Source organism: Sus scrofa, chromosome 14, assembly GCF_054392235.1.
Source record: "Sus scrofa isolate SSC_HxYL_T2T_F1_AM1 chromosome 14, Sscrofa_HxYL_maternal_Yorkshire_Landrace_v2.0, whole genome shotgun sequence".
Lineage (NCBI taxonomy): Eukaryota > Metazoa > Chordata > Mammalia > Artiodactyla > Suidae > Sus > Sus scrofa.
The window spans coordinates 37,818,603-37,846,512 of NC_139396.1; the positions used below are offsets into that span (position 1 = coordinate 37,818,603).

The following is a 27,910-nucleotide window of genomic DNA, read 5'->3' on the forward strand; positions in this document are numbered from 1 at the left end:
TTGCAGCCTTTCCTCTCCCATCCTCCTCCCCTCCCTCTCCTCTGCTCTGTCTCTGTCCTGATTTCTCTCTGTCTCTCCCTCCCTGTGTCGCTGTCTCTGTCGATCTGTCTCTGTCTCTCTGTCTGTCTGTCTCTCTCTCTCACACACACTTAAGGTAAACATCACTCTCTGTGCTCTTTTTAAATCCCTCAGGCTCTGCATTTTATTGCTCTGAGAGTCTGCCTCCTGGAGGTTCCTATACAGACCAGCTATTTCCTACTGAAAAGAAGCTGTTGGTTCCCTCTCGCCCAGTTTGGTTTGGAAGAATCCAGGGGGCCGTTCTTGCAGCCCCATCTCCCTCCCACTCCCTCCTCACCCAGTCCTGGAGGAGGAGGCAAACAAAGGTCCATTTGTAACCTCCTTCCAGCACCTCCTCTCTTCTGCTTTTGCCCAAACTCACTCAGTGAGTTGGAGCATTTAAGAAGATTCCTCTGCCAAGAAGACCGAAGGAAAGAAGAAAAGGGGTATGTACTTTTATCCTTAAAAATCATCTTATGCTGTTGATTCTACTGCAAACTACTGCTAGGGATGAGGGCAGATGGGTATGTACGTGTTGAGTCAGAAGACAGAGGCAGAGAGAGCCTCTGAGGATGGGATGTGCTCACTTTGAGAAAGATGACACTTCCTGGGTTAAAGGGAAAGAACCAGATTAAAAGAGAAAAGAAAATACATACACATTCCTTAATCGGGAAAGGTACTTGGGGGCTTAAAATGAGGCAGCTCCCTCACTGCTCCTCCGAGTTAACCCCAAATTTCGGCCCATGAGTCCACCTCTCAGGATACTCGAGGATGATACTGGATATAGGTTTCTTTTATACGCAGTAGCTAATCTCCATATGCCTACTTTATATGAAGCTTAACGGCAATGACTGAGAGAGGGCATGTCTTTTGCTTTTAAAACCCTGATTCCTACAAGAAACTGGTGTAAATGTGGGAGACAAAGAGGGAATTCATTGAGTTCATCCTGGTGTCCCCACCATGGAACACAGCAGTGTCTGTACTGCTAGCATACAGGGAAGCCTTTTTCCCTTGGGGGCCAATGAAAATTCCTCTTTCGAATTCCTTGCACAGGCTGTGCAAAGCTCTCCCAAATGCTGGTCCTCGTATGCAGTAGAGAGGATTTATTGTGGCCTGGGAAATAATGAGAATGATGCCAGGCTGCATATTCACCTCATCCTCCAGCCTCCTCTGAGGGGCCTGAAAGCAGCTCACCTTTAGGAAGGACGCGGACTTGGCTTTTCCACTGATGGCGGTCTTTTGACTAGAGGGGCTGACCCTGACCATGTCTGTTGAGAAGATATTTATTTGGAGGAATTATCCACTTTCTAATACCCCTTCTGCTCCTTCTACCTACACTCTGAGAAGTCCACGTCCACACTCGCCATTCTCACACAAACCTCTTCTGGTACAGCTAATATGAAAAAGAGAACATTTAAAAAATAACAGTGATTGTCATCCACCAGGAAAGATAAATGTAAAACATCACAGACGGACAGCAATTTTAATCTCTGCCAACTGTGATTTTGATATTTTAAATGTCAGGTTCTATGTTCATTTGCTTTTGCAGCTTTTGCTTCTTTCTGGCTGTGTTACAAAAGGAGTCTGAAAATGCACTGCCCTTTCTGCCTCATTCATCAACTGTTTCATTCCACTTCTCTTAATACCAGTTTCCAGAACTGCCATCAGCTGTCTGCATGAGCTTTGCTCCGTAAGAGTCTGAACACTTTCACTACCTAGCCCTGTTATTTGGGCCACTAGACGAGATAATTTTTCTTTTTAACTCTCCACTTAACTCCAACCCATTCAAAAGTTTGCTGGTGCCAAAGACCCTCACATAAGCAAAATTTGCAATTCCCTACCTGTATGATGGTGGCAATGATTTACTGTTTAACTGGAATCATCTTGCCCACAATTCTTTATCCTCTCCATTGATCTTTTTAAAATAATGCCACTTTTGGAGTTCCCATTGTGGCGCAGCAGAAATGAATCCAACTAGGAACCATAAGGTTGCGGGTTTGATCCCTGGCCTCACTCAGTGGGTTAAGGATCCAGAGTTGGCCATGAGCCGTGGTGTAGGTTACAGACGAGGCTCAGATCTGGCATTGCTGTGGCTGTGGCCGGCAACTGTAGCTTTGATTAGACCCTGGCCTGGGAACCGCCATATGTTGCGTGCACAGCCCTAAAAAGCACAATGATAATAATAATAATGCCACTATTGGTATACGAATGGTATCTTACAACATTAGAAACAATGTTAATCACATAAAATTGAATTCAAAAAAAGCAATGGGTAACCAGCTAAAAGATCTCTTGTTATTCGTTTAGATATTCGGTCTTTAGCTTTGTTTTCTGTTAAAATTTGGAGGTACTCCAGGAAGAATTTTAAATGCAGGTACTTCAACAGAAAGGGAAAAAAAAATAGAGCAATTTGTTTTGAATTGGCCAAAGTCATTTCACTCTTGTTGGCACTTGAAAATAGAGTCTTGATGGATTGCCAAGGATTAAAGTCGGCGGTGTCTTTTAATGAAAAAACAAACTCATGTATCATGAGAACATACTGGTTCAGACATTTCCCCACTTGCCAAATAATAGTTAAAGCTATTTATCTGCAGTTAAGCAAAGGAAGAAGAGAAGACTTCAGTTCAAACGTATAATTTATAAAGCGTTAAGAAAAAAAAGAAAAAACCTACCAGCGAGTGCTTGCCAGGTGTGGAACTTTCCATGGCAGTGTGTGACTAAGGCAGACAGAAACACCTTTCTGTGCTCTGGCTTGGACACAGCCAGCAAAGGCACATGGTGAGGCAACATACCCACTAACTTCTCCAGCAATTTACTGGTTCCTTCGTTCAGCGAATGCTTTCTGAACACTTCCATTGAGCCCAGCCTGGAAACAGGCCCCAGAGGGATGCAGCGGGAGGAGAAGGCACAGCGCTGGCATCTTCTCTTCCAGTCCCCAGATGAGAGCTCCATCCTTCTCCTCTTACCTTCCCAGTCTGCACGCACTACCCTGCAGTCCCACAGCTATAAATACAGTCAGTAAATATCCTGATGACTCTCCAATGTGTATTTCTGGCCCTGATCTCCACACTCACATTCAATGGCCAACTCAACATCTTCATTTCACATCTGATAGACATTTCAGACTAACTTGTCCAAACCTTCGTTCTTAAATTCTTCCCCACCCCATCAGCTCCTTTCAGTTCTTCCTCAGCTCAATGAATGTCAGCACATTCATATCAGAAACCTAGGAGCATTCTTGATTCGGCTCCTCTTGCTTCATATTTTCAGTCAGCTTCCATCCCTTTCTCCAACTTATCTCCCACCTAGAACATAAACGTAAGAGTTTCCCAGGGTTATCTGGTTATCTTCATTTCTCCTTCTTAACACTCTTGCCATGCACATCAAAAAAGAAACACACAAAATGTTAACAACAGTTCTCTCTACGTTGAAATGCCAGTTGAATTTTATTCTATCTGTGCTTCTCTGTATTTTCCATGTTTTAGATTATTACTTTTCTTCTTAGAAAAGTTATTTTTCTTTAAAAAAAAATCCAACTGAGATTATAGCTCTAATTATAACCATCTAATGGAAAGAAAGCATAAGACAGTAACAGTCATAAGTGAGCCTAAGAAGTTCCTGCCGTGGCTCAGTGGAAACGAATCCATGAAGACACAGGTTCAATCCCTGGCCTTGCTCTGTGGGTTAAGGATCTGGCATTGCCATGAGCTGTGGTGTAGGTCGAAGACACAGGCTGGATCCTGCATTGCTATGGCTATGGTGTAGGCCAGCAGCTACAGCTCTGATTCGACCCCTAACCTGGGAACCTCCATGTGCCCCCCCAAAAAAAATGAACTTAAGAACAAGCTATAGTGAAATGTTGTAAATATTAAGAAAGGTAATAGGGAGTTCCCATCATGGCTCAGTGGTAATGAACCCAGCTAGTATCCATGAGGACGCAGGTTTGGTCCCTGGCCCTGCTTAGTGGGTTAAGGATCCAGTGTTGCTGTGAGCTGTGGTGTATGTCACAGACACAGCTTGGATCTTGGTATGGTGTAGGCCAGCAACTATAGCTCCAATTCAACCCTAGCCTGGGAACTTCCATATGTTGTGGGTGTGGCCCTAAAAATTAAAAAGGAAAGGTAATAGCAGCCTAATTTGTCCAAAAGACACAAGGAATAAATAGAATTAAGCTAGATTACCAAAAATAAGAATGTGATTACATAGTAAAAGACTAGGAAGCTCAAGGCTGTAAAAGATATGAAAAATGCCAGACCTAAAATAACAGAAAAATTCTAACAAATTAGGTAAAAAGATTAAAAAGATCTTACAACTCTCTTCCCCATATTCCCAACCTTTTGATAGAAAGGAATCTGGGGAGAGGGGTTAGAGAAAAGCCAGGTGCTATTTGCTATTGAATCTTCTGATAAATGTAAACAGACATAGAAATGCATATTTTATTTTATTTTGTCTTGTGTGTGTGTGTGTGTGTGTGTGTGTGTGTGTGTGTGTGTGTGTCTTTTTAGGGCTGCACCTGTGGCACATGGAGGTTTCCAGGCTAGGGGTCAAATCAGAGCTACAGCTTGCCAGCCTATACCACAGCCACAGCAACACCAGATCAGAGTCACATCTGTGACCTACACCACAGCTCATGGCAATGCTGGATCCTTAACCCACTGAGCAGGGCCAGGGATAGAACCCGAAACCTCATAGTTCCCAGTCGGATTTGTTTTCGCTGCGCCACGACAGGAACTCCAGAAATACATATTTTAAAGTCACATACGAGTTAGTAGGCCAGAATAAGTGCTAGTTTGAGAGAAAGCAAACAAACAAACAAACAAACAAAACAGAAATGGGAAAGTACATTTTAAAGCCAGACTATTTAGGAAAACTTAAATAAAATTAAACTAAGACAATAGGACCTGATGACATGCACATTTAAGGATTAGGCAGCTCACTAGCCCCTTACATTCATGAATAGTTTTCTGCAGTTAGATACTGAGTTTAGCAGTCTGAGAAACTCTTCCTTCCCGGGCTGTAGCGTCTAGAGATTAGGATATATTTTTTCTCCTTACGTAACATGCCAGGCACTGTTTTAAGTTCTTGAGATACACAAAATCCTGCCTTCCTGAACCTACATTCAAATTTAGGGAGGCACAATAAGAATGTTTTTATAATAATTTAGAGGTATATAAATGCCATGGAAAACTAGAGCAAGTAAGGCAGAATGAGAATATGTGAGGGGAAGTAGAATTTTATTTTATTTATTTATTTATTTATTTTATTTTTTGGCCACAACCATAGTGTGTGGAAGTTCCCAGGCAGGGATTGAACCCACACCATGGTAAATACCTGAACTGCTACAGTGATAACACCAAATCCTTAAACCACTCTGCCATGAGGGAACTCCAGAAATTTCTTTTTTTTTTTATAAGTTCTGAACTTCTTTTTTATTTAATTAAAGTATACTTGATTTACAAGGTTGTGCCAATTTCTGCTGTGCAGCATAGTAACTCAGTTTTACATATGTATAAGTTATTTTTATATATTACGTCATGGTCTATCTCAAGAAATGGATATAGTTCCCTGTGCTATACAGTAGGACCTAGGTTGTTTTTTGTTTTGTTTTTGTCTTTTGTCTTTTCAGGGCCGTACCCATGGATATGGAAGTTCCCAGGCTAGGGGCCGAGTTGGAACTGTAGCTGCTGGCCTATGCCACAGCCACACCAGATCCAAGCCACATCTGTGACCTACACCACAGGTCATGGCAACGCCAGATCCTTAACCCCCTGAGCGAGGTCAGGGATTGAACCCTCAACCTCATGGTTCCTAGTCAGATTCACTTCTGAGGCACCATGATGGGAACTCCTTTTTAAAATTATTTATTTATTTATTTATTTATTTATTAGGACCTTGTTTTTTAAATCTATTTTATGTATAGTAGTGTGTATCTGCTAGTCCCAAACTCCTAATTTATCTCCCACCCCTTTCCTCCTTAGTAACCATAAGTTTGTTTTTAATGTCCGTGAATCTGTTTCTGTTTTGTTGATATGTTCATTTGTGTCACATTTTAGATTCCACATATAAGTGATAGCCTATAATATTTGTCATTCTCTGACTTACTTCACTTAGTATGATAATCTCTAGGTCCATCCATGTTGCTATAAATGGCATTACTTCATTATTTATGACTGAGTAATATTCCATTGTGTATATGTATCATATCTTTTTTATCCATCCTCTGTTGATGAACATTTAGGTTGTTTTCATGTTTTGGTTATTGTGAATAGTGCTGCAATGAATATTGGGGTGCATGTAAGGGGAGTCAGAATTTTAAATAGCATAGTGGGACAGGTCTTATTGAGGAGAAAAGTGAGCAAAGACTTGAAGAGGGAGTTATATATGCAGATATATGGGAGAAGAGTTTTCCAACCAGGGGAAACAACCAGTGCAGAGGCTCTAAGGCAAGAAGGCATCTGGCATTTTTGAGGAATAGCTGGAACACAATAAACAAGGAGAAGAGTGGATGATTTCACAGAGGCCATGGGAGCCAGACTGCAAATGGGGGCCACTGCACTGACTTCAGATTTTACTCAAAATGGAGATATCAGAAAATGATAGGTTTAGTTATTAATATCTTCTTTCATTCCTTTAGTATTCCTGGCACTTTGGACAGTGCTTGGCATAAATGAAACACTGAAACACATTCTGTTAAGTAGAACTAAATGAAACCGCTTTCTCCTGTTTTCCCCGCTCTGATGTAATTATTGAATGACTTGATCAGTGATTCCACATCAGTACCAGTCTCCCACTTCCTTACCTCCCCAGCACTGGCTGCTCCTCTCCTGAAAATATTTGCTGATTTGGTCCTGGCACAGGCAGAGGGGTTCTAAGCCACCCAAGGATATACATGAAGCTTTGGGCCTGAAGAGAGGAGAACGAACCCAGGCTGTATTTCAGCAACCTATTTCATAAGAACAAAATATATAAGCCTGGAGCTCCCGCTGTGGCACAATGGGATTGGTGGCATCTTGGGAGCTCTGGCAGGTGGATTAAGGATCTGGCATTAATGGATAAGCAATGGGATCCTGCTGTATAGCACTGGGAACTATGTCTGGTCACTTGCGATGGAGCATGATAATGTGAGAAAAAAGAATGTATACATGTATGTGTGACTGGGTCACCTTGCTGTACAGTAGAAAATGGATAGAACACTGTAAATTAGCCGTAATGGAAAAAATAAAAATCATTATATATATATAAGGATTTGGCATTGCTATAGCTGCAGCTTGGATAGTGACTGTGGCTTAGATCTGATCCCTGGTCCAGGAGCTCCATATGTCACAGGGTGGCCAAAAAAGGGGAAAAGGAAAAAAAATATATATATATATACATACACACATATATACTTCCAGAAGAAGGAAGTGCAGCCTAGTGGCTCCTGTGCTTCCATATTGGTCTTATTTGTTGCTTGAAGATCTGACCCAAGAAGAGAAGCACAGCAGAGAAGCCACAGTTCACTTTGGGGAAGGGAGAATAGAAGAGAGAAACATAGTTCTGAGAATTCAGCTTAAGTATTAAAATTACCAGAGTACCATCCAGCTCCATTTTTAGAATCTGTAAGATCTGGGTGTCTGTCCCTCATATTCCTCCAAAAGTAGCTACAAATAGTAAAAGTGATATAGAAAACTTTACTTTTGCCCAAGATGCCATAACAAGAACCAGATCTGCTTATTCCCTTGGAACAACAACCAAAAAAACTAGCCAAAAGAGATGAAACAATCTTTGTCAAAACACTGGCTTTCAAGCAAGGAAGGACACTGATCCTTGAGAGATGGGAAACAAATAGGGTCAACCCTACAGTTTCCTGTCTTCTGCCTGAGAGAGGTGCGGTCAACTCCCTGAGTTGTAGAAATGGGGCTCAGAGTCAGAGACAGAGGCATCTGGAGCGCACACAACAGCACTTCAGAGAGAAGAGAGACTCAGAGTCAGGACCCTGTGTCTGCAGATTAGTGTACGCAAGTGAGGACACTACCCAAGTTTGGGGGGAAATATATGAAAGGATTCGAGGACAGAGTGCCTGGTACTCAAAGGGCCAGGAATACCCACAAAGATGGATGAGAAACATAATTCATGGGGCTCTGGGGAGAAATCTCAGGAAGGAATGGCCTCAGTAGTAAGAAATAATTAGCCCTAGACTGAGAACAGATCTGGAAACTCCTAACAAATCATAAAAGCAAGACCTGAAAGGGTCAGACTCCTTCCAAGTAACTTAGTTACCTCCCCAAACAAAGAACAAGAATGTTTATAAGACTATAAAAAACAGCCAGGATCCAATAAGGCAAAACTTTAAATTTCTGTCATCTAATCAAAGATTACCAGGCATACACAGAAGCAGGAAAACATAACTCATAACTAGAATAATTTTGAAGCCAACCCAGAACTGATACGAATGTTGAAATTAGCAAAGGACATTAAAACAGATACATCCTTATGGTGCTAAAAGGAAAACACTCCCACCTATCACACTATAATCTGCTTTACACTATAACCTTTGTTCAAAAAAAGAAAAAATGTGAAATAAAGACCTTTTCAGACATACAAAACTGAAAGAATTCATCACCAGCAAACCTAATAAGAACACTAAAGGATATCTTCCAAGTATTGGGAAAATGACACCAAATGGAAATATGGATTTACACAAAGGAATGAAGAGCACTGGAAACAGGAGTTCCCGTCGTGGCTCAGCGGTTAGCGAACCTGACAAGCAAGCATCCATGAGGACTTGGGTTCGATTCTTGGCTTCGCTCAGTGGGTTAGGGATCTGGAGTTGCCATGAGCTGTGGTGTAGGTCGCAGACTCGGCTTGGATCCCGAGTTGCTGTGGCTGTGGTGTAGGCCAACGGCTACAGATCTGATGCGACCCCTAGCCTGGGAGTCTCCATATGCTGTGGGTGTGGCCCTAAAAAGACCCCCTCCAAAAAAAAAAAAAAAAACCACTGGAAATGGAAACTGCATGGATAAACATGTAATATTTTTCTTATTATTTAACTCCCTAAAATATAATTGACTGTTTAAGCAAAAAATGAAAATAATATCCTTGGGGGTTTATAGCATATACGTAAGTAAAATGTATAACAATAACAGCATAAAGGATGGGAGGAAAGAAATGGAAATATAATACTGCAGAGTTCTTATACTAATATAAAACAGAATAATATCAGTTGAAGGGAGACAATGGTAAGTAAAAATAGTTACTATAAACCTTTAATCAATTATTTTAAAGTAACAAAATGAAGAATTACATCATAGCCAACAAAAGAGGTAAAGTGAAATTATTAAAAATTTTCAATGACTCCAGAAGAGTACACAAAAGGAGGGTAAAAAGGGAGTTCCTCGATGGTTCAGTAGGTTAAGGATCTGGCATTGTCACTTCTGTGGCTCTGGTCACTGCTATGACACAGGTTCGATTCCTGGCCTGGGAACTTCTACATGCTTAGGCATGCTCCCACACCCCCACCAAAAAAAAAAAAAAAAGAGGAAAAAAAGGAACAAAGAACAGATGGATCAAACAGAAAACATAATGTAAGAGGATAGATTTAAACCTAACCATGTCAATAATCACATTAAATGTAAATAGTTTAACCACTTCTCTTAAAAAGCAGAGACGGTTTGGATTAAAGAGCAAGACCAACCTATAGACTGCCTGTAAGAAACACATTTGAACAATAAAGCCACAAATACATAAAAATAAAAGTATGGAAAAATATGTTCAGAAGTCAGAAGATCCAACATTATTAAGATGCCAATATTCCTCAAATTTATCCTTAGATTCAATGTACTCTCAACCAAAATTCAGCACCCTTTTCTATAGAAATTGATAAGCTGGTAATAAAATTCATAATGGAATGCAAAAAATCTAGTTGGAAAACAACTCTGTAAAAAAACAAAGGTTGAAGGCTAATTCTAACTGATTCCAGGAATTGCTATAAGGCATCAGTAATCAAAAGTGTAGTACTGGCATAAAGATAAACAAATAGATCAATGGAAAAGAATAAAGAATCCAGAAATAGGTCCATAGCTATATTAAAAACTGATATTTGACAAAGATGCAAAGGCAATACAATGAGAAAACAAGTCTTCAACATACAGTGCTGAAACTACTGGACAACCACATGAAAAAACAACTTAAAAAAAGAATTTCAACCTATACTATGCACTGTATACAAAAAAAATTAAAAAACAATGGAAAAAACTAATATGAATCATGGAAGTAAACGTGAAACCTAAAATTACAAAACTTACAGAAGAAAACATTGGAGAAACACTTTGTGACCTTGTATAAAGTAGTGATTTCTTAGATATGACACCAAAAGCACATTCCACTAAAAAAACTGAGAAATTGGACTTTATTAGTTTCAAGAACTTTTACTTCTTTTAAAACCCCTTTGTTACAAAAGTGAAAAGGAAAGCGATAGATGAAGAGTAAACATTTGGAAAGCATATATCTAACAAAGAAATTATGTCTGAAATATATAAAGAATGTTCACAACTCAAGAACATAAGCCCAATATTTTCTAAAATGGGAAAGGCTTTGAACAGACACTTCACTAAAGAAGATACACAGATGAAGACAGGCATATGAAAGAGGCTCAAAATCATTAATCATTAAGGAAATGCAATATAAAACCACCATGAGGCGTTCACTTATGGTGCAGCAGGGTAAGAAACTGGAGTTGTCACTGCAGTGGCTTTTGCTGCTGCAGTGGTGCATGTTTGATCCTTGGCCTGGGAAATTCTGTACGACTTGGGGGTGGCCAAAAAACAAACAAACAAAACCCCCCAATGCAACACCTATTAGAATGGCCAAAAATTAAAAAGACTGACAATACCAAGTGCTGGAGAGAATGTGGATGAACTAGAACTCTCACACTGCTGGTGGGAATTTTTTTTTTTTTTTCTTTTTAGGGCTGCACCTGCGGCATATGGAAGTTCCCAAGCTAGGGGTCGAATTGAGCTACAGTTGCTGGCCTATGGCACAGCCACAGCAACACAGGATCCCAGCCAGGTCTGTGAACTACAGCTGGTGGGAATTTTATTTATTTTTATTTTTATTTTTATTTTTGCTTTTTAGGGCTGTACCTGTGGCATATGGAGGTTCCCAGGCTGGAGGTCTAATTGGAGTTACAGCTGCCAGCCTACATCACAGCCACAGCAACCCAGTATCTGAGCCACATCTGCAACCTATACCTCAGCTTACAGCAATGCCAGATCCTTAACCCACTGAGTGAGGTCGGGGATTGAACTCACAACCTTGTGGTTACTAGTCAGATTTGTTTCCGCTGCACCACAGTGGGAACTCCCAAGTTGGTGGGAATTTTAAAAGGCACAAGCTCTTGCCAAAAAAAATTTGCCAATTCCTTAAAAAGTGAAATATGTATACCACTCCTAGGTATTTGCTCAAGAGTAATGAAAGCTATGATCTTGCAAAGCCTTATACACAAGTGTTCATAATAGCTTTCTTTGCAATAGCCTGAAACTCAAAACAACTCAAATATCCATCAACAGCCAAGTGGATAAAAAATTTGTAGCATATATGGTACAATACCTCTCAGCAATAAAAGGGAATCAGCTACTGATACAGGCAATGGACATGTATCAATCTCCCAAAATAAGTATGCTGAGTGAAAGAAGCCAGACAAAAAGAGCACATGTTTGATGATGTCCATATGCCACGAGTGTGGCCCTAAAAGGCAAAAATAAAAACAAAAATAAATAAAATTTCCACCATGTATATGAAATCCTAGAAAATGCAAATGAATCCGTGGTGACAGAATGCAGATCAGTGGTTGGATGGGAATGGGGGCAGGGATGAATGTGAGAGATGGATGACAAAGGGCAGGAGGAAACTTAGGGATGACAGATGCGCTCACTATCTTAATTGCGGTGATGGTGTCCTGGGACTATACCTGTGCCCAAACTTAGCAAACTGAATACTTTGAATATTTGCGCTTTATTATATGTCAATTTTACCTCAATAAAGCTGTTGAAAAAACCTGCCTGCATAGTGGAGTTCTGTCCCATACCTCAGCATGTCTTTTAAAGCTTAATGATGATGGAGATTTCTACCATATAGTTTGTACTCAATGAACAGGAGCTTTAACTCCCTTCTTTAAAGAATAACCTGAAAAAAAATGTCAGGAAATGTAACTCTTTCTCTCTCTTGCTATCTCTCTTTTAACTTTACTTATCTTATATGTATAAAGAAGGCCCTAATCAGAAGTAATTGAGAACTAAAGCATCTCAGAGAATTTTATATATATATATATAATATATATACACAAATATATATATTCAAAAATATATATATATTCACAAATATACACACACACACACACACACACACACATATATATATTTCTTGCTTTTTAGGGCTGTACCTGTGGCATGTGGAGATTCCCAGGCGGGGTTGAATCAGGGCTGTAGTTGCTGGCCTATGCCACAACAACTCGGGATCTGAGCCATCTCTGTGACCTACACCACAGCTCCTGGCAACGCCAAATCCTCAACCCACTGAGTGAGGCCAGGGATCGAACCTGCGTCCTTATGGTTGCTAGTCAGATTTGTTAACATGATGGGAACTCTGTCGTGAATTATATTTAAAAAATAAATAAAACTTAAGGTACAATTTGCAAATGGCCTATTGGAAGGTATTTTTCTATATATACTAGACTGTGATGTCTTGTTCTGTCAAATCTGAAAAAATCTGAAGTGAAATAAACCTCATTGTTTCCTTTCATTAATATTTGGAGGTAGGAATTAAACCGAATTTTTTATGGCCACACCCATGGCACATTTAAGTTCCCAGGCCAGGGACTGAATCTGCGATGAAGCTGTGACCAACACCACAGCTATGCCAACGCCAGATTCTCTAACCCATTGTACTGGGCAGGTGTCAACTGTGCCACATCAGGAACTCCTAAATTTAATTTTTATTACTTCTAGTAGTTTGGCAGATTGACAGAGTGAATATGAGAAAAATCCCCACAAGGTTCTGGCAGGAGGAGGTGAAAAGGAACCATGTCAAAATATTGTCAAAATATGTCAAGGCTGCCCTTGGGAGAAACTAGTTAACCAGAGCCTAACCTGTTGGGGTATTATCAGAGCCTGACTGATCTTGGGGAAAGGAAATACCTAACTCCAGCCCACCTAACCATCCTGTCTCACCTAAGCAAGGAGAAAAAAACTGAGACACACTTGTAAAGTTCACAGCCCAGAAGCATAGTCTCACTGAAAAACCAAGACCTAATTATAGGACCACAGAATATTTCCTTTCCCTTCATATCTCACCACATTACCAAAGGCCTAGTTACAGCAGTTGCTTTTACCTGGTACATCATATATGGCTATTGGGAAAAATTTACAAGGCATACCAAAGACAAATAAAGCAAGCATCAGAACCAGAAATGGCAGGAACGTTGGAATTATCAGACCAGGAATTAAAAACAACTATGATTAATATGCTAAGGGTCCTAATGGATCAAGTGGGCAGCATGAAAGAACAGATAAGCAATGTAAGCAGAGGGGTGGAAATTCTGAAAAAGAACCAAAATAAGTTCTAGAGAGAAAAACAACACTATAACAGAAATGAAGAATCCCTTTGATGGGCTTATTAGTAAACTGGACACAGCTGAGGAATGAATCTCTGAGCTTGAGGATTTATCAACAAAATCCCTGAAAACTAAAAAGAGAATGAATACTGAAAAAACAAAGTCCAAAGGCTGTGGGACAACTACAAAAGGTGTTATACACATAGCAAGAATACCAGAAGGAAAGAGTTCCTGTGGCACAGAGGAAATGAATCTGACTAGTATCCATGAGGATGTGGGCTCAATCCTTGGCCTCACTCAGTGGGTCTGGGATCTAGCATTGCTATGACCTGTGGTGTAGGTTGCAGATGAGGCTCAGATCCCATGTTGCTGTGGCTGTGGTATAGGGGGGCAGCTGTAGCTCCAATTCCACCCCTAGCCTGGGAACTTCCATATGCTGCAGGTGTGGCCCTAAAAAGCAAAAAACAAACAAACAAACAAAAAACAGAAGGAACAGAAACAATAATGATAGATAATTTACCAAAATTAATGTCAGACACCACACCATGGACCCAGAAAGTTCACAGAACACTAAGCAGGCCATATGTCAAAAATCTACACATAGGCACATAATTTTCAAACTACAGAAAATCAAAGATTTTTTTAAAGTCTTGGAAGTAGCCGAGGGGCAGGGGGATGCACCCTACAGAGAGATAAAGAAAAGAATTATATCTAACTTCTCCTCAGAAACCATGCAAATTAGAATAGAGTGAAAGAGTTAAAGTGTTAAGAGAAAAAAAATTACCAACCCAGAGCTTTGTACTCTGCAAAATTATCTTTCAAAAGTAAAGAAGAAATAAAGGCTTTCTTAGACAAAGAAAAAATGAGAGATTTGTAGCCAGTAAACTGGTCTTGCAAGAAATGTAAAAAGAAGGAAAATAATACAGGTCAGAAACTTGGATCTATATAAAGAAAGTAAACTTCACTGAATTAGAATAAAAGAAGGTAAAAATTACTCTTATTATTGTTTTTTTTTTTTTTTTTTGTCTTTTTGCCTTTTCTTGGGCCACTTCCTGTGGTATATGGAGGTTCCCAGCCTAGGGGTCTAATCAGAGCTGTAGCCGCCAGCCTACACCACAGCCACAGCAACAGTAATGTGGGATCCAAGCCATGTCTGCAACCTACACCACAGCTCACAGCAATGCCAGATGGTTAATCCACTGAGCAAGGCCAGGGGTCGAACCTCATGGTTCCTAGCCAGATTCGTTAACCACTGTGCCATGATGGGAACTCCATACTCTTATTATTCTTAATTGATTTAACAGGTGACAGTTTGTTCAAGATAGTAACTGCAACAATGTATTCAACTATCTGTGTTACGTATGAATATAGATGTATAGATATATGTTTATGAATGGCAGTAATGATACAAGGAATGAGAGGAAGGAATTAAAATTATTTTGCTATTCTAAGGTACTCACATTACCTGTGAAGTCATATAATATTATTTGAAAGTGGAGTTGGATCAGTTATAAACAAATACTGCAAACTCTAGGGTAACCACTTTAAAAGTAAAAGCACAACTTACATATTAAGAAAGGGAAGAAAATGGAATCATACAAAATGCTCAATTAAAACCAGAAAAGGAGTCAGAAAAAGAGTGGAAGAGAAAAATAGGAACAAAGAACAAGAGCAATAAATAGAAAACAATAACAAGTAGATACTAATCCAGCTATATCAATGTCAATGTTGTATGTCCATGGTCTAAATGCATCAATTAAAAGACAGAGATTGTCAGAGTGGATTGAAAAACAGGACCCAACCATATGCTGTTGCCTTATTTTAAATATAAATACACATAGAGATCAAAAGTAAATAGATGGAGAAAAATATACCATGCTAACATTAACCAGAAGAAAGCAGAAGTAGCTATATGAATTTCAGACAAATCAAACACCAAAGTAAGAAAAGTTATTAGGGATAAAGAAAGGTATTACATAATGGCAAAGGGATAAATTCTCCAAGAAGACATAGCAATTTTTAATTGATAAGTAAATAAATAAATAAAAATAAGTAACTAAATAAAAAACATGAAATAACAGAGAAAATCAGTGAAAATACAAGTTGGTTCTCTGAAAAGATCTATAATACTGATAAACTTCTAGCAAGGCTAAACAAGAAAAAAGAGAGGGGACACAAAATTACTTATATCTGAAATGAAAGAGGGGACATTACTATAAATCACATGGAAAGTTAAAGGATAATAAAGGAATACTATGAAAATCCAACTAATGTGATAACCTAGATGAAATGGACCAGTTCCTTGAAAGAAAAATCTGTCAAAATTTACACAAGAATAAATAGATGATGGGAATAGATCTGTATCTACTAAAGAAATTGGATTAATAATTAATAACCTCCACAAAAAGAAATCATCAGACCCAGATGGGTTCCTTGGTGAATTCTCTCAAACATTTAAGGAAGAAAGTACAGCAAATCTCTACACTCTCTTTCAATGGATAAAAGCATAGTGAATATTTTCTCACTCATTCTATGAGGCTAGCATTACCCTAATACGCAAACCAGACAAAGATATTACAAGAAAATTACAGACCAATATTGCTCATGAACATAGATACAAAAATCCTCAACAAACTATTAGCAAATTGAATCTAAACAAGTATAAAAAAATCAACATTGGATTTATCCCAGGTATGCAAAGCTGGTTCAACATTTGAAAATAAATTAATCTAATCCATCACATCAACAGTCTAAAAAAGAAAAATCATATGATCATATAACTAGATGCATAAAAAGCATTTCATAAAATCCAAACCCAAATATAATAAAAGCTCTCAGTGAACTAAAAATAGAGTGGAATGTTCTCAACTAAACTACTAAATAAATTTATAGCTAACATCATATTTAATGGTGAAAACCTTGAAGTTTTTTCACTAACATTAGGTATGAGGTAAGGATGTCCCCTCTCACAAATCCTTTTCAACATCATTCCAGAAGTCTTTGCTAATGCAATAAGGCAAGAAAAGGAAATTAAAAGCATACAGAGTGGGAAGGAAGCCATAAAACTGTCTTTGTTTGTAAATGACATGTTATTTATGTAGAAAATACAAAGAATCAACAAAAACCTACCGGAACTAATAAGTGATCACAGCAAAATTATAGGGTACAAAGTTAACATAAAAAATTCAATTGTCTTCCTATGTACCAAAAATGAGTAGGTGGAATTTGAAATTAAAAACAATACCATTTACATTAGCATCCCCAAAATGAGATATTTAGGTATAAATCTAACAAAATATATATAACAAGATCTATATGAAAAAACAACAAAACTGTTGAATGAAATCAAAGAACTAAATACATGAAAAGATATTCCAGTTCATGTATAGGAAGACTCAACATTGTCAAGATGTTGGTTCTTCCCAACTTGTTATATAGATTCGACGCAATCCCAATAACTCAGAAAGTTACTTTATGGATGTTGAAAAACGAATTATTTTTTAAATTTTTAAAAAATTTTTACTTATTTATTTATTTTGTCTTTTTGCTATTTCTTTGGGCCGCTCCCATAGCATATGGAGGTTCCCAGGCTAGGGGTCAAATCAGAGCTGTAGCCGCCAGCCTACGCCAGAGCCAGAGCAACACGGGATCCGAGCCACATCTGCAACCTACACCACAGCTCACGGCAACGCCAGATCCTTAACCCACTGAGCAAGGGCAGGGACCGAACCTACAACCTCATGGTTCCTAGTCGGATTTGTTAACCACTGCACCACGACGGGAACTCCTATTTATTTTTTATTATTATATTTTGGCCACATTCCCAGCATGAAGAAGTTCCCAGGCCAGGGATAAAGCCATGCTACAACAGTAACTCAAGCCACAACAGTGATGATGTGGGATCCTTAACACTTTGCACCACCCAGGGAATTCCTTGACAAATGATTCTAAAGTTGATATGAATTGCACCACCAGGGAATTCCTTGACAAATGATTCTAAAGTTGATACGGAGAAGCAGAATATACAACACATTATTGAAAGAAAAGAACAAAGTTGGAGGATTCACACACACTTCCTGACTTTGAGATTAACAATAAAGTTATAATAATCAAGACACTGTGGTGTTGGTGAAAGAATAGACAAGTAGATCAATGGAATGGAATAGCGGGCTTGGAAATAGAATTCCATAAATACAGCCAACTGATCTTTGACCAAAGAGCAAAAGTAATACAATGGGCAAAGATGGTCTCTTCAAAAATGGTGCTGGAATAACCAGACATCCACATGCAGTGAAATGAATTTAAATACAGGCTTCACATCCTTCACAAGAAATTAACTCAAAATAGATCATAGATATAGAAGTAAAATGCAAAACTCTAAAACTCCTAGAAGATAACATAGAAAATCTAGATGACTTTGGGTATGGTGATACCTTTTCAGATACACCAAAGACATAATCTATGAAAAAATAATTAATAATATGGACTTTATTAAAATTAAAAACTTAATGCTCTGTGAAAGAAAATATGAAAAGAAATAGAATATAAGTCACAGACTGGGAGAAAATATTTGCAAAAGACATATCTGCTAAATAAAAGTTATCAAAAATATAGAAAGAACTCTTAAAAGTCAACAATCGGAAAACAACCAACCTGATCAAAAAATAGGCCAAAGACCTTAACAGCTACCTCATCAAAGAAGATATAGAGATGGCAATCTCAATAGATGCAGAGAAAGCATTTGACAAAGTCCAACATCCATTCATGATAAAAAACTCTTACCAAAGTGGATATAGAGGGAATATTCCTTAACATAATCAAAGCTATTTATGATAAAACCACAGCAAATATAATACTCAGTGGAGAAAAGCTGGGACTAAAATCTGGGACAAGACAAGGATGTCCACTCTCACCACTGTTATTCAACATAGTACTAGAAGTCCTAGCCACAGCAATCAGACAAGCAAAAGAAATAAAAGGCATCCAAGTAGAAAGAGAAGAGGTAAAACTGTCACTGTATGGAGATGACACGATACTATATATAGAAAACCCTAAGGATTCAACCCCAAAACTACTTGAACTGATCAACAAATTGAGCAAAGTAGAAGGATATAAGACTAACATTCATAAATCAGTCACATTTCTGTATACTAACAATGAAATATTATAAAAGGAATACAAAAATACAATACCTTTTAAAATTGCACACCAAAAAATCAAATACCTGGGAATACACCTGACCAAGGAGGTAAAGGACTTATATGCCGAGAACTATAAAACATTAATCAAGCAAATTAAAGAAGATGTAAAGAAATGGAAAGATATTCCATGCTCCTGGGTTGGAAAAATTAACATTATAAAAATGGCCATACTACCCAAAGCAATCTACAGATTCAATGCAATCCCTATCAAATAACCCATGACATTTTTCACAGAACTAGAACAAACAATCCAAAAATTTATATGGAACCACAAAAGGCCCAGAACTGCCAAAGCAATTCTGAAGAACAAAAACCAAGCAGGAGGCATAACTCTTACAGACTTCAGGCAATATTACAAAGCCACAGTCATCAAGACAGTGTGTTACTGGTACCAAAAGAGACATATAGACCAATGGAACAGAATAGAGAACCCAGAAATAAACCCTGACACCTATGGTTAATTAATCTTTGACAAAGGAGGCAAGAACATAAAACGGGAAAAAGACAGTCTTTTTAGCAAGTATTGCTGGGAAACCTGGACAGCTGCATGCAAATCAATGAAACTAGAACACACCCTCACTCCATGCACAAAAATAAACTCCAAATGGCTGAAAGACTTAAATATAAGACAAGACACCATCAAACTCCTGGAAGAGAACATAGGCAAAATATTCTCTGACATCAACCTCATGAATATTTTCTCAGGTCATTCTCCCAAAGCAGCAAAAATAAGAGTGAAAAATAAAGCAATGGGACCTAATCAAACTGGCAAGCTTTTGCACAGCAAAGGAAACCAAAAAGAAAACAAAAAGACAACTTCCAGAATGCGAGAAAATAGTTTCAAATGATGCAACTGACAAGGGCTTAATCTCTAAAATATGCATACAACTTATACAACTCAATAGCAAAAAAGCCAACAACCCAATTGAAAAATGGGCAAAAGACCTGAATAGACATTTGTCCAAAGAAGATATACAGATGGCCAACAAGCACATGAAAAAATGCTCAACATACCTGATTATTAGAGAAATGCAAATCAAAACTACCATGAGATACCACTTCACACCAGTCAGAAGGGCCATCATTAATAAGTCCACAAATAACAAATGCTGGAGGGGGTGTGGAGGAAAGGGGGTGTGGAGGAAAGGCCATCATTAATAAGTCCACAAATAACAAATGCTGCACTGCTGGTGGGAATGTAAGCTGGTACAACCACTATGGAGATCAGTATGGAGATACCTTAGAAATCTATACATAGAACTACCATATGACCCAGCAATCCCACTCTTGGGCATATATATGAACAAAATCTTCCTTAAAAAGGACACATGCACCCACATGTTCACTGTAGCACCAGTCACAATAGCTAAGACCTGGAAACAACCCAAATGTCCATCGACAGATGATTGGATTAGGAAAAAGTGGTATATATACACAATGGAATACTACTCAGCCATAAAAAAGAACAAAATAATGCCTACAGCAACATGGATGGGACTAGAGACCCTCATACTGAGTTAAGCAAGTCAGAAAGAGAAAGACAAATACCATATGATATCACTTATATCTGGAATCTAATATAAGGCACAAATGAAACTTCCACAGAAAAGAAAATCATGGACTTCAAGAATAGATTTGTGGTTCCCAAGGGGGAGGGAGTGGGGTGATTGGGGATCTTGGGGTTAATAGATACAAACTATTCCCTTTGGAATGGATTAGCAATGAGATTCTGCTGTGTAGCACTGGGAACTATGTCTAGTCACTTATGTTGGAGCATGATAATGTGTGAAAATAGAATGTGTACATGTATGTGTAACTGGGTCACCATGCTGTACAGTAGAAAAAAATTGTTTTGGGGAAATAAATTTTTTAAAAAAGATATAGAGATGGCAGATAAGCATATGAAAAGAAGCTCTGTATCATATGTCATCAGGAAATGAAAATTAAGAAGATATCACTACACACTTAGTAGAATGGTCAAAATCTACAACACTGACAATAAATACCAAATGCTGGTGAGAATGTGGTATAATAGGGACTCTCACACATTGCTGGTGGGAATGTAAAACAGTCTAGCCACTTTGGACGACAGTCTGGTGGTTTTTTAGAAAACAAAACATAATTTTAGCATTTAATCATGCTCCTTTGTATTTACCCATAGGAGATAAAAACATGTCCCTATAAAAACATGTATAAGAATGTTGATAGCAACTTTATTCATAATTGCCAAAACTTAGAAGCAACCAAGATATTCTTCAAAAGATGAATGGATAAATAAACGGTGGTGCATCCAGACAACTGAATATTATTCAGTGCTAAAAAACAAAGACAGCTCTGTCAAGCCATGAAAAGTCATGGAGGAATTTTAAAAGCATATTACTAAGAGAAAGAAGCCAATATGAAAAGACTATATACTGTATGATTCCAACTATAGGACATTATTGAAAAGGCTATAAAAACTAGAGAGACAATAAAAAGGATCAGTGGTGGCTGCAGGGGTGGGGTTGGTGAGATGAATAGGCAGGCACAGAGGATTTTCAGGGTAGTGCATATACTATGTATCATATTATAACGATGGTACAAACCATTACACACTTATCCAACTTATAGAGTGTATAACACAGAACATGAAATCAAAGGTAAACTATGGACTTAGGGTGATTATGATGTGTCAATGTTGGTTCATTCGTGATTAAAAAAAATGTACCCCTATAGTGAGTGATATTGATAATGGGGGAAGCAATCCATGTGCAAGGGCAGGGAGTATATGGGAAATTTGTACCTTCCTTTAATTATACTGTATACCCAAACTGCTTTAAAATAACAAAGTATTTTAGTTTAGTTTAGTTTAGTTTAGTTTTTGCCTTTTAGGGCTGCACCTACGGCATATGGAAGTTCCCAGGCTAGGAGTCAAATCAGAGCTGCAGCTGCCAGCCTATGCCTCAGCCCCAGCAATTCAGGACCCAAGCCATATCTGCGACCTACAGCACAGCTCACTGGCAACAACGGGTCCCTAACCCACTGAGGGAGGACAGGGATCCAACCCGCATGCTCATGGATAATAGTCAGGTTTGTTATCACTGAGCCACGACAGCAACGCCCTAAAATAACTAAGTCTTTTAAAAAAACCCATTATCTTACCTAAAATAACTGACCTTTGAGGGGTATCTAATCACTGAAAACATCATAGTAAAATTTCCTCTCAATAATATTGCTTTCTCTCATAGTACAACATACATATCTGTCTTCCCCTCTGTTTAATACTCCAAAGGTAGGAAAGATACTTGAGCACCTGCTAAGAAGATGAAATCTGGATGGCTGTAGAGTCTGGTGCTGGTTCCACCACTATATTGCTAATCTTCCCATATTACAAGAGCTTCTGTTTTCTCTCTATTTAATACAGAAGCCAGAGAAACTGATTAAATGCATAATGGATATTCCACAGGTGTATGCAAATATTGCACTTGACGCGTTATTTCCTAAAAGAGGAATTAGACTTGCTTGGTATGACCCCAGGAGTTGAAGCTAGAACTGGAGTGTGGAAGCCACAAAAAAATAATTTCCAGTAAGGGAAGCACTAGAAGTTTACCAGTGCAATGTGTGAACTTGGTCACCAATGAGTTCTCCATCATGGTAGGTGTGCAAGAACAGGCAAACTGTCTCCTAGTGGGAATTCAAGCCTGTTTTCAGCTATAATCCATGTGGAAGAAGAGTGCATAAATCACTAAAAAAAAAATATGCAATGAAAATGAGTCCTCAAAATAACTATGAAAGTTTTTTTAAAAACTTAACTATAAATATAATCTATAGACTATAATCTATAAATGTCAGGATAAATGGGCTTTTTGTTTCTGTCAGGGTGGGACTTAGGTTCTTTGACAATGCTGTTAGGATTTGCAAGGTTGAGAATCGCTGTATATGATGATGCTATTTGTTCTAGAAATTTTGAGTTTCACCACCTTAAAAAGCAGCTTGCCTCTACTGAATGTACTGAAAAAATAACTTTGAGTATTTAAAGATGCAGATTCTGGCTCTTATTACTAACTCCCTTCTTCCTCCCCCATGTAACTTTCATTCAGTATTTCTACGTCGTGCTCAGGCATTTCATTTATAACATATTCTAAGTGATTTTTATTGCAGATGGTCATAAAACTATGATTTGAGAAACACAAAGAGAGTAGAAAAAAAAATCAACTCCCACTCTTTCTATCCAAGAGTTTATGAGAATGCTTTAGAACTTTGTTCAGATGAATTCTGTCTTTTAAGAAAAAATGAACACTGACACATTTCGGTTTTTCTTCTATCTCAGGGCCAAAAGCCAACATGAAACTTATAGTACTCGCTGTCACCATTGGACTAACTGTGCTGCTAGGGGTCCAGGCCATGCCTGCAAATCGCCTCTCTTGCTACAGAAAGATTCTAAAAGATCGCAACTGTCACAACCTTCCAGAAGGAGTAGCTGACCTGACAAAGATTGATGTAAACGTCCAGGATCACTTCTGGGATGGGAAGGGATGTGAGATGATCTGTTACTGCAACTTCAGTGAATTGCTCTGCTGCCCAAAGTAAGGAAATGCAATCATGAGATATATTGTTGTGAAGTGTATGCATAACCACACTTTGTTAAGACAACTTTATAATGACTTTGCTGAAATTAATCACTCTTTTCAGTAAAATCCTGTTCAAATCTCAGCTATTTTCTAGAATTCCCGCCATTGTGTACTGAACTGAATGTTTCCATTTAAGAAACAAAATTTGGCAGATTTTAGTAAAACTAAATGAAATGCAGAAAATTAATAATGCTCCAATCTATTAAATTCTAAATTTACTATTTGGTTTTTAAACACACACACACACACACACACACACACACACACACACACACACACACACACAATCTACTACTAGCTAAAGTCACCTTCAAGGAGGACATCTTAAACCAATTTGAAAACTATTCAAAAGATCTCAATAAAGACATCAAGTGATTACATGGTTAGAAAAGTTTGGTAAGGGTTGGATGGAGCTCCCGCTGTGGTGCCACAGGATCAGCAGCATCTTGGGAATGCTTGGACGCAGGTTCGACCCCCAGCCTGGCACAGTGGTTTAAGGATCCAATGTTGCCGCAGCTTAGTTCATGGCTGTGGCTCGGATCCGATCCCTGACCAGGGAGCTCCATGTGCTGTGGGGCAGCCAAAAAATAAATAAATAAAGTTTGGTAGTGGTGAAAGAAAAGCTTTCTATAATTTCTGTATAAGTTAAACAGAAATTACCTAAATAGAAGTTATCCACTAACTTGGAAAGCAGGTGCATTTAACGTGTAATATAAAGGTAGATAAATCAATATTTTTAGCTCTTGATGTTAACATAATCTTCCCCTAGTTATTGAGGAATCTCAAATACTATGATCTTGGCTGCTTCATAGTGAAATTAGCTTTTTCAAATTACTCTCAACATGTCATCATATTTTTTATTTTTCTAAGAAATGTACGAGATAGAAGGGACAGATATAGCCATCTTATCAAGAAAAGGTGCAGAGAGGTAAAATGGCCAGCACCATCCCACAGAACTAGTTAATATCAGCACTGAGACTAGAACCCAGGTCTTCTGATTTGGACCAGGAATTTTTTTCTACCAGGCCAGTTAGTTCTTAAGTTTGGTTCCCAGAACAGCAGTCTCAATATTACCTGAGTTCTTGTTAAAAATGTAATACATCCTAGGGCCCCAGACCAGACCAACTAAATCTGAAACAATTGAGAAGAGGCATAGCAATTATGGTCTAAATGGTCCAAGTGATTCTGATGCATAATAAAATTTGAGAATCATTCAACAATACCAAGAACTTGAGTTAACTGATTCCATAAAATGATTTAATTTTACCCAGACTACATAAATGAAATGCCGCTAATATCAAAACATCATGTTTGCTTTTTCTTTGTTTGTTTGGTTTTAGGGCTGCACCCCTTGGCACATGGAAGTTCCCAGGCCAGTGGTCTAATCCGAGCTGCAGCTGCTGGCCTACGCCACAGATCTAAGCTGGTGTACCACAGCTTAGGCAATGCCAGATCCTTTAACCCACTGAGCAAGGCCAGGGATCAAACCTGCATCCTCATGGGTACTAGTCGGATTGGTTTCCACTGCTCCACAATGGGAATTCCCATGTTTGCTTTTTGTAATTGTAAGACTTGAAGCTAATTTACTGAAATGTATTTGCACTTATTTTATGACATAATTTTGTGACTGTGTTAATGTATGAGAAGAGAAGTATGGATATAAAGAGTTATTTTTATCTGATTATGGGTCACCATTCTTCCAATTGCAACAGATAGAAGTATATCTCTTTTTTTTCCCTGAAAACACAAGTTTTAATTTGCCATCCAATTTTTTCAGAAATATATATTTTGAGATTTAACTAATATATAGTACTATATAAGTTTAAGGTGTACAGTACAATAAGTTGACATACATATGGATTTGAACAACATGGATTTGAACTGCATGGGTCCACTTCTAGACAAATTTCTTTCACTAAATACACACTACAGTACTAAACCATCCATGATTGACTGAATCCTCTGATGTTGAACTATGGATATGAAGAGCTGACTGTAAAGTTATGTATAGATTTTTGGCTGCACAGAGGGTCAGCACCCCTCACTGCTGCATTGTTCAACTACATTGTGAAATTATTACCATAATAAGTTTAACACCCATCACCTCATACAGTTACAAATTTTTTTTCCTTGTGGTAACTTTTAAAATCTAGTCTTGGAGTTCCCGTCGTGGCTCAGTGGTTAACGAATCTGACTAGGAACCATGAGGTTGCGGGTTCAATCTATGGCCTTGCTAAGTGGGTGAAGGATCCAGCATTGCTGTGAGCTGTGGTGTAGGTCACAGATGCAGCTCGGATCCTGCGTTGCTGTGGCTCTGGTGTAGGCCAGCAGCTATAGCTCCAATTCGACCCCTAGCCGGGGAACCTCCATATGCCGTGGAAGCAACCCTAGAAATGGCAAAAAGACACACACACACACACACACACACACACAAAAAGATCTAGTCTCTTAGCATTCTGTAAATATACCATCAATAGGACTAGCATGCTAAGTAGATTTTTTTTCTTTTCTTTTTTTTTAGGGCCGTACCTGCGGCATATGGAAGTTCCCAGACTGGGGGTCAAATTAGTGCTGTAGCTGCAGCCTACACCACAGCCACAACAAAGTGGGATCCGAGCTGCATCTGTGACCTACAGCACAGCTCATGGTAAACCGGATTCTTAACCCATTGGGAGAGGCCAGGGATCAAACCTGAGTCCTCATGGATACTAGTCAGATTTGTTTTCCACTGAGCCATGATGGAACTCCCTATTTCATGTATTTTTATACATTACCTTATGTGATCTTTTCAAAAAGAGTATAGTTGAGTAGCTCAACATTTCACCTTTCCCTATAAAACCTAAACATTGACTAAGAAATTTTTAATTTTTCTTAGCTGTAGATATAAATTTCATAGCCCATCCCCACATATATCAGAGAAATGAATTTTTTTTTTGTCTTTTGTCTTCTTAGGGCTGCACCCATAGCATATGGAGGTTTCCAGGCTAGGGGTTGAATCTGAGCTGTAGCTGCTGGCCTACACCACAGCTACAGCAACGCTGGATCCTTAACCCACTGAGCGAGGTCAGGGATCAAACCCGAGTCCTCATGGATGCTAGTCAGGTTCATTAACCAATGAGCCACAATGGGAACTCCAAAATAAATTTTTTGGTATGATTGTAAGGTTTTGAAATCACCCAATCTTGACTTTTCTTTATAGATAATACTAGCATAATGTCTATGGTAAATGGGGGAAAGTAGAAGAATTAATTACCTTCTTGGTCTTTGCTGTTCTTGTGGCAAGTCCTCCCACTCATTCTTTGTACTTTATTCACCTGAAAAGAATAGTCATATCTGAAATCCTGGAAATTACTGTCCATTTTTCACCCAGAAAAAACTAACATATATCTCAACATACAGCTGGATTTAATTCATATTCTACTTTCTTTCAGAGATGTCTTCTTTGGACCAAAGATCTCGTTTGTGATTCCTTGCAACAATCACTGAGAATCTTCCTGTATTCCAGACAGCACCATCCCTAATTCCCCACAAACTGCACTCTAACAGTGTAATTCTATTGCTGGTTTCTATGGAGTCCAATAAAGCACAGATTCTATAAATTTGTGTTAAATAAGTAGTAATAAAAATTCAACTTAACTTGCCTCTGGAACACTTTAGATTTTTTTTTTACTAGAAAATTTTGATGGGAGGAAAAAAATGTATACATGTATGTGGAACTTGGTCCCCATGCTGTACAGCAGAAAAAATAAATTTAAAAAAATTTATTAAAAAAAAGAAAATTTCATCTACAAGGTGTTCACTGTGGTCAGGAAAAGAATTCTGTCCCCCACATGAAGAGCCATAACCGTGGCTCAAAGGTGGAACATACCTTCGGTTATTTTCTTTAATGGCCACACTTACAGCATATGGAAGTTCCCTGGCCAGGGACTGAATATGAGCCACAACTGTGACCTCAATCCTTTAACCCACTGTGCTGGGCTGGGAATTGAATCTGTACCTCCACAGAAACCTGAGCCACTGCAGTAGGATTCTTAACCCACTGTGCCACAGTGGGAACTTCCTAATTTCAGTTCTTAAGTGACAGTTACTGACCATGCATACTTAAAGAATTCATATATAAATTGAGGTTCTTGGAAAGGAAATTAGAAGTTTTCTAGTAAGAGGGGAAAAGAGAGCCACTATTTGAGTATATATTATGTTTGCCAAGTACTATAAGCACATTTGCATTTTGCTGGCTTAAAAAAACAACAAAACCTTTGAGGTTGTGTTCTTTCTTTTTTTAATGGCCACACCTGTGATGTATGAAAGTTTCCCAGCTAGGGGTTGAGCTGGAGCTGCAGCTGCCAGCCTACAGCCATGGCAACACCAGATCTGGGCCGAATTGGCAACCTATGCCATAGCCTGTGGCAATGCTGGATCCTTAACCCACTGATCGAGGCCAGGGATCGAAGCTG

General features: G+C 38.5%; 2 protein-coding genes across 6 annotated transcripts in view; one reads left to right on the forward strand and one right to left on the reverse strand.

The window, feature by feature from the left end:
* Positions 1-27,910, reverse strand: part of SAP30 (Sin3A associated protein 30) — a 137,049-nt gene that overhangs the window by 89,401 nt on the left and 19,738 nt on the right. For 3 of the 5 annotated variants that reach the window (XR_014825642.1, XR_014825644.1, XR_014825643.1), the window contains exon 1: positions 2,730-3,150. Coding sequence is in view for 1 of the 5 variants with exons in the window: in XM_021072433.2 (XP_020928092.1) it covers positions 3,352-3,362; positions 26,710-26,770 (72 nt within the window). In the remaining 4 variants the exon portion in view is untranslated. Of the gene's footprint in view, positions 1-1,819; positions 3,363-26,709; positions 26,771-27,910 lie in introns of those variants that run through there. The other 2 variants (XR_014825641.1, XM_021072433.2) reach the window with 2 other exon arrangements.
* On the forward strand, positions 450-27,097 carry SCRG1 (stimulator of chondrogenesis 1). Its single transcript, XM_084994790.1, has 3 exons — positions 450-503; positions 23,156-23,411; positions 26,888-27,097. The coding sequence occupies exons 2-3, from the start codon at positions 23,170-23,172 to the stop codon at positions 26,940-26,942; spliced, it is 297 nt and encodes a 98-aa protein (XP_084850916.1). The 5' UTR covers positions 450-503; positions 23,156-23,169; the 3' UTR covers positions 26,943-27,097.

Excerpts from the sequence above, each read along its gene's own strand:
- SCRG1 (XM_084994790.1), top strand. The coding sequence starts at position 23,170 with ATGAAACTTATAGTACTCGCTGTCACCATTGGACTAACTGTGCTGCTA. Across the intron at positions 23,412-26,887 it reads GAATTGCTCTGCTGCCCAAA|AGATGTCTTCTTTGGACCAA; the intron begins GTAAGGAAATGC and ends ACTTTCTTTCAG.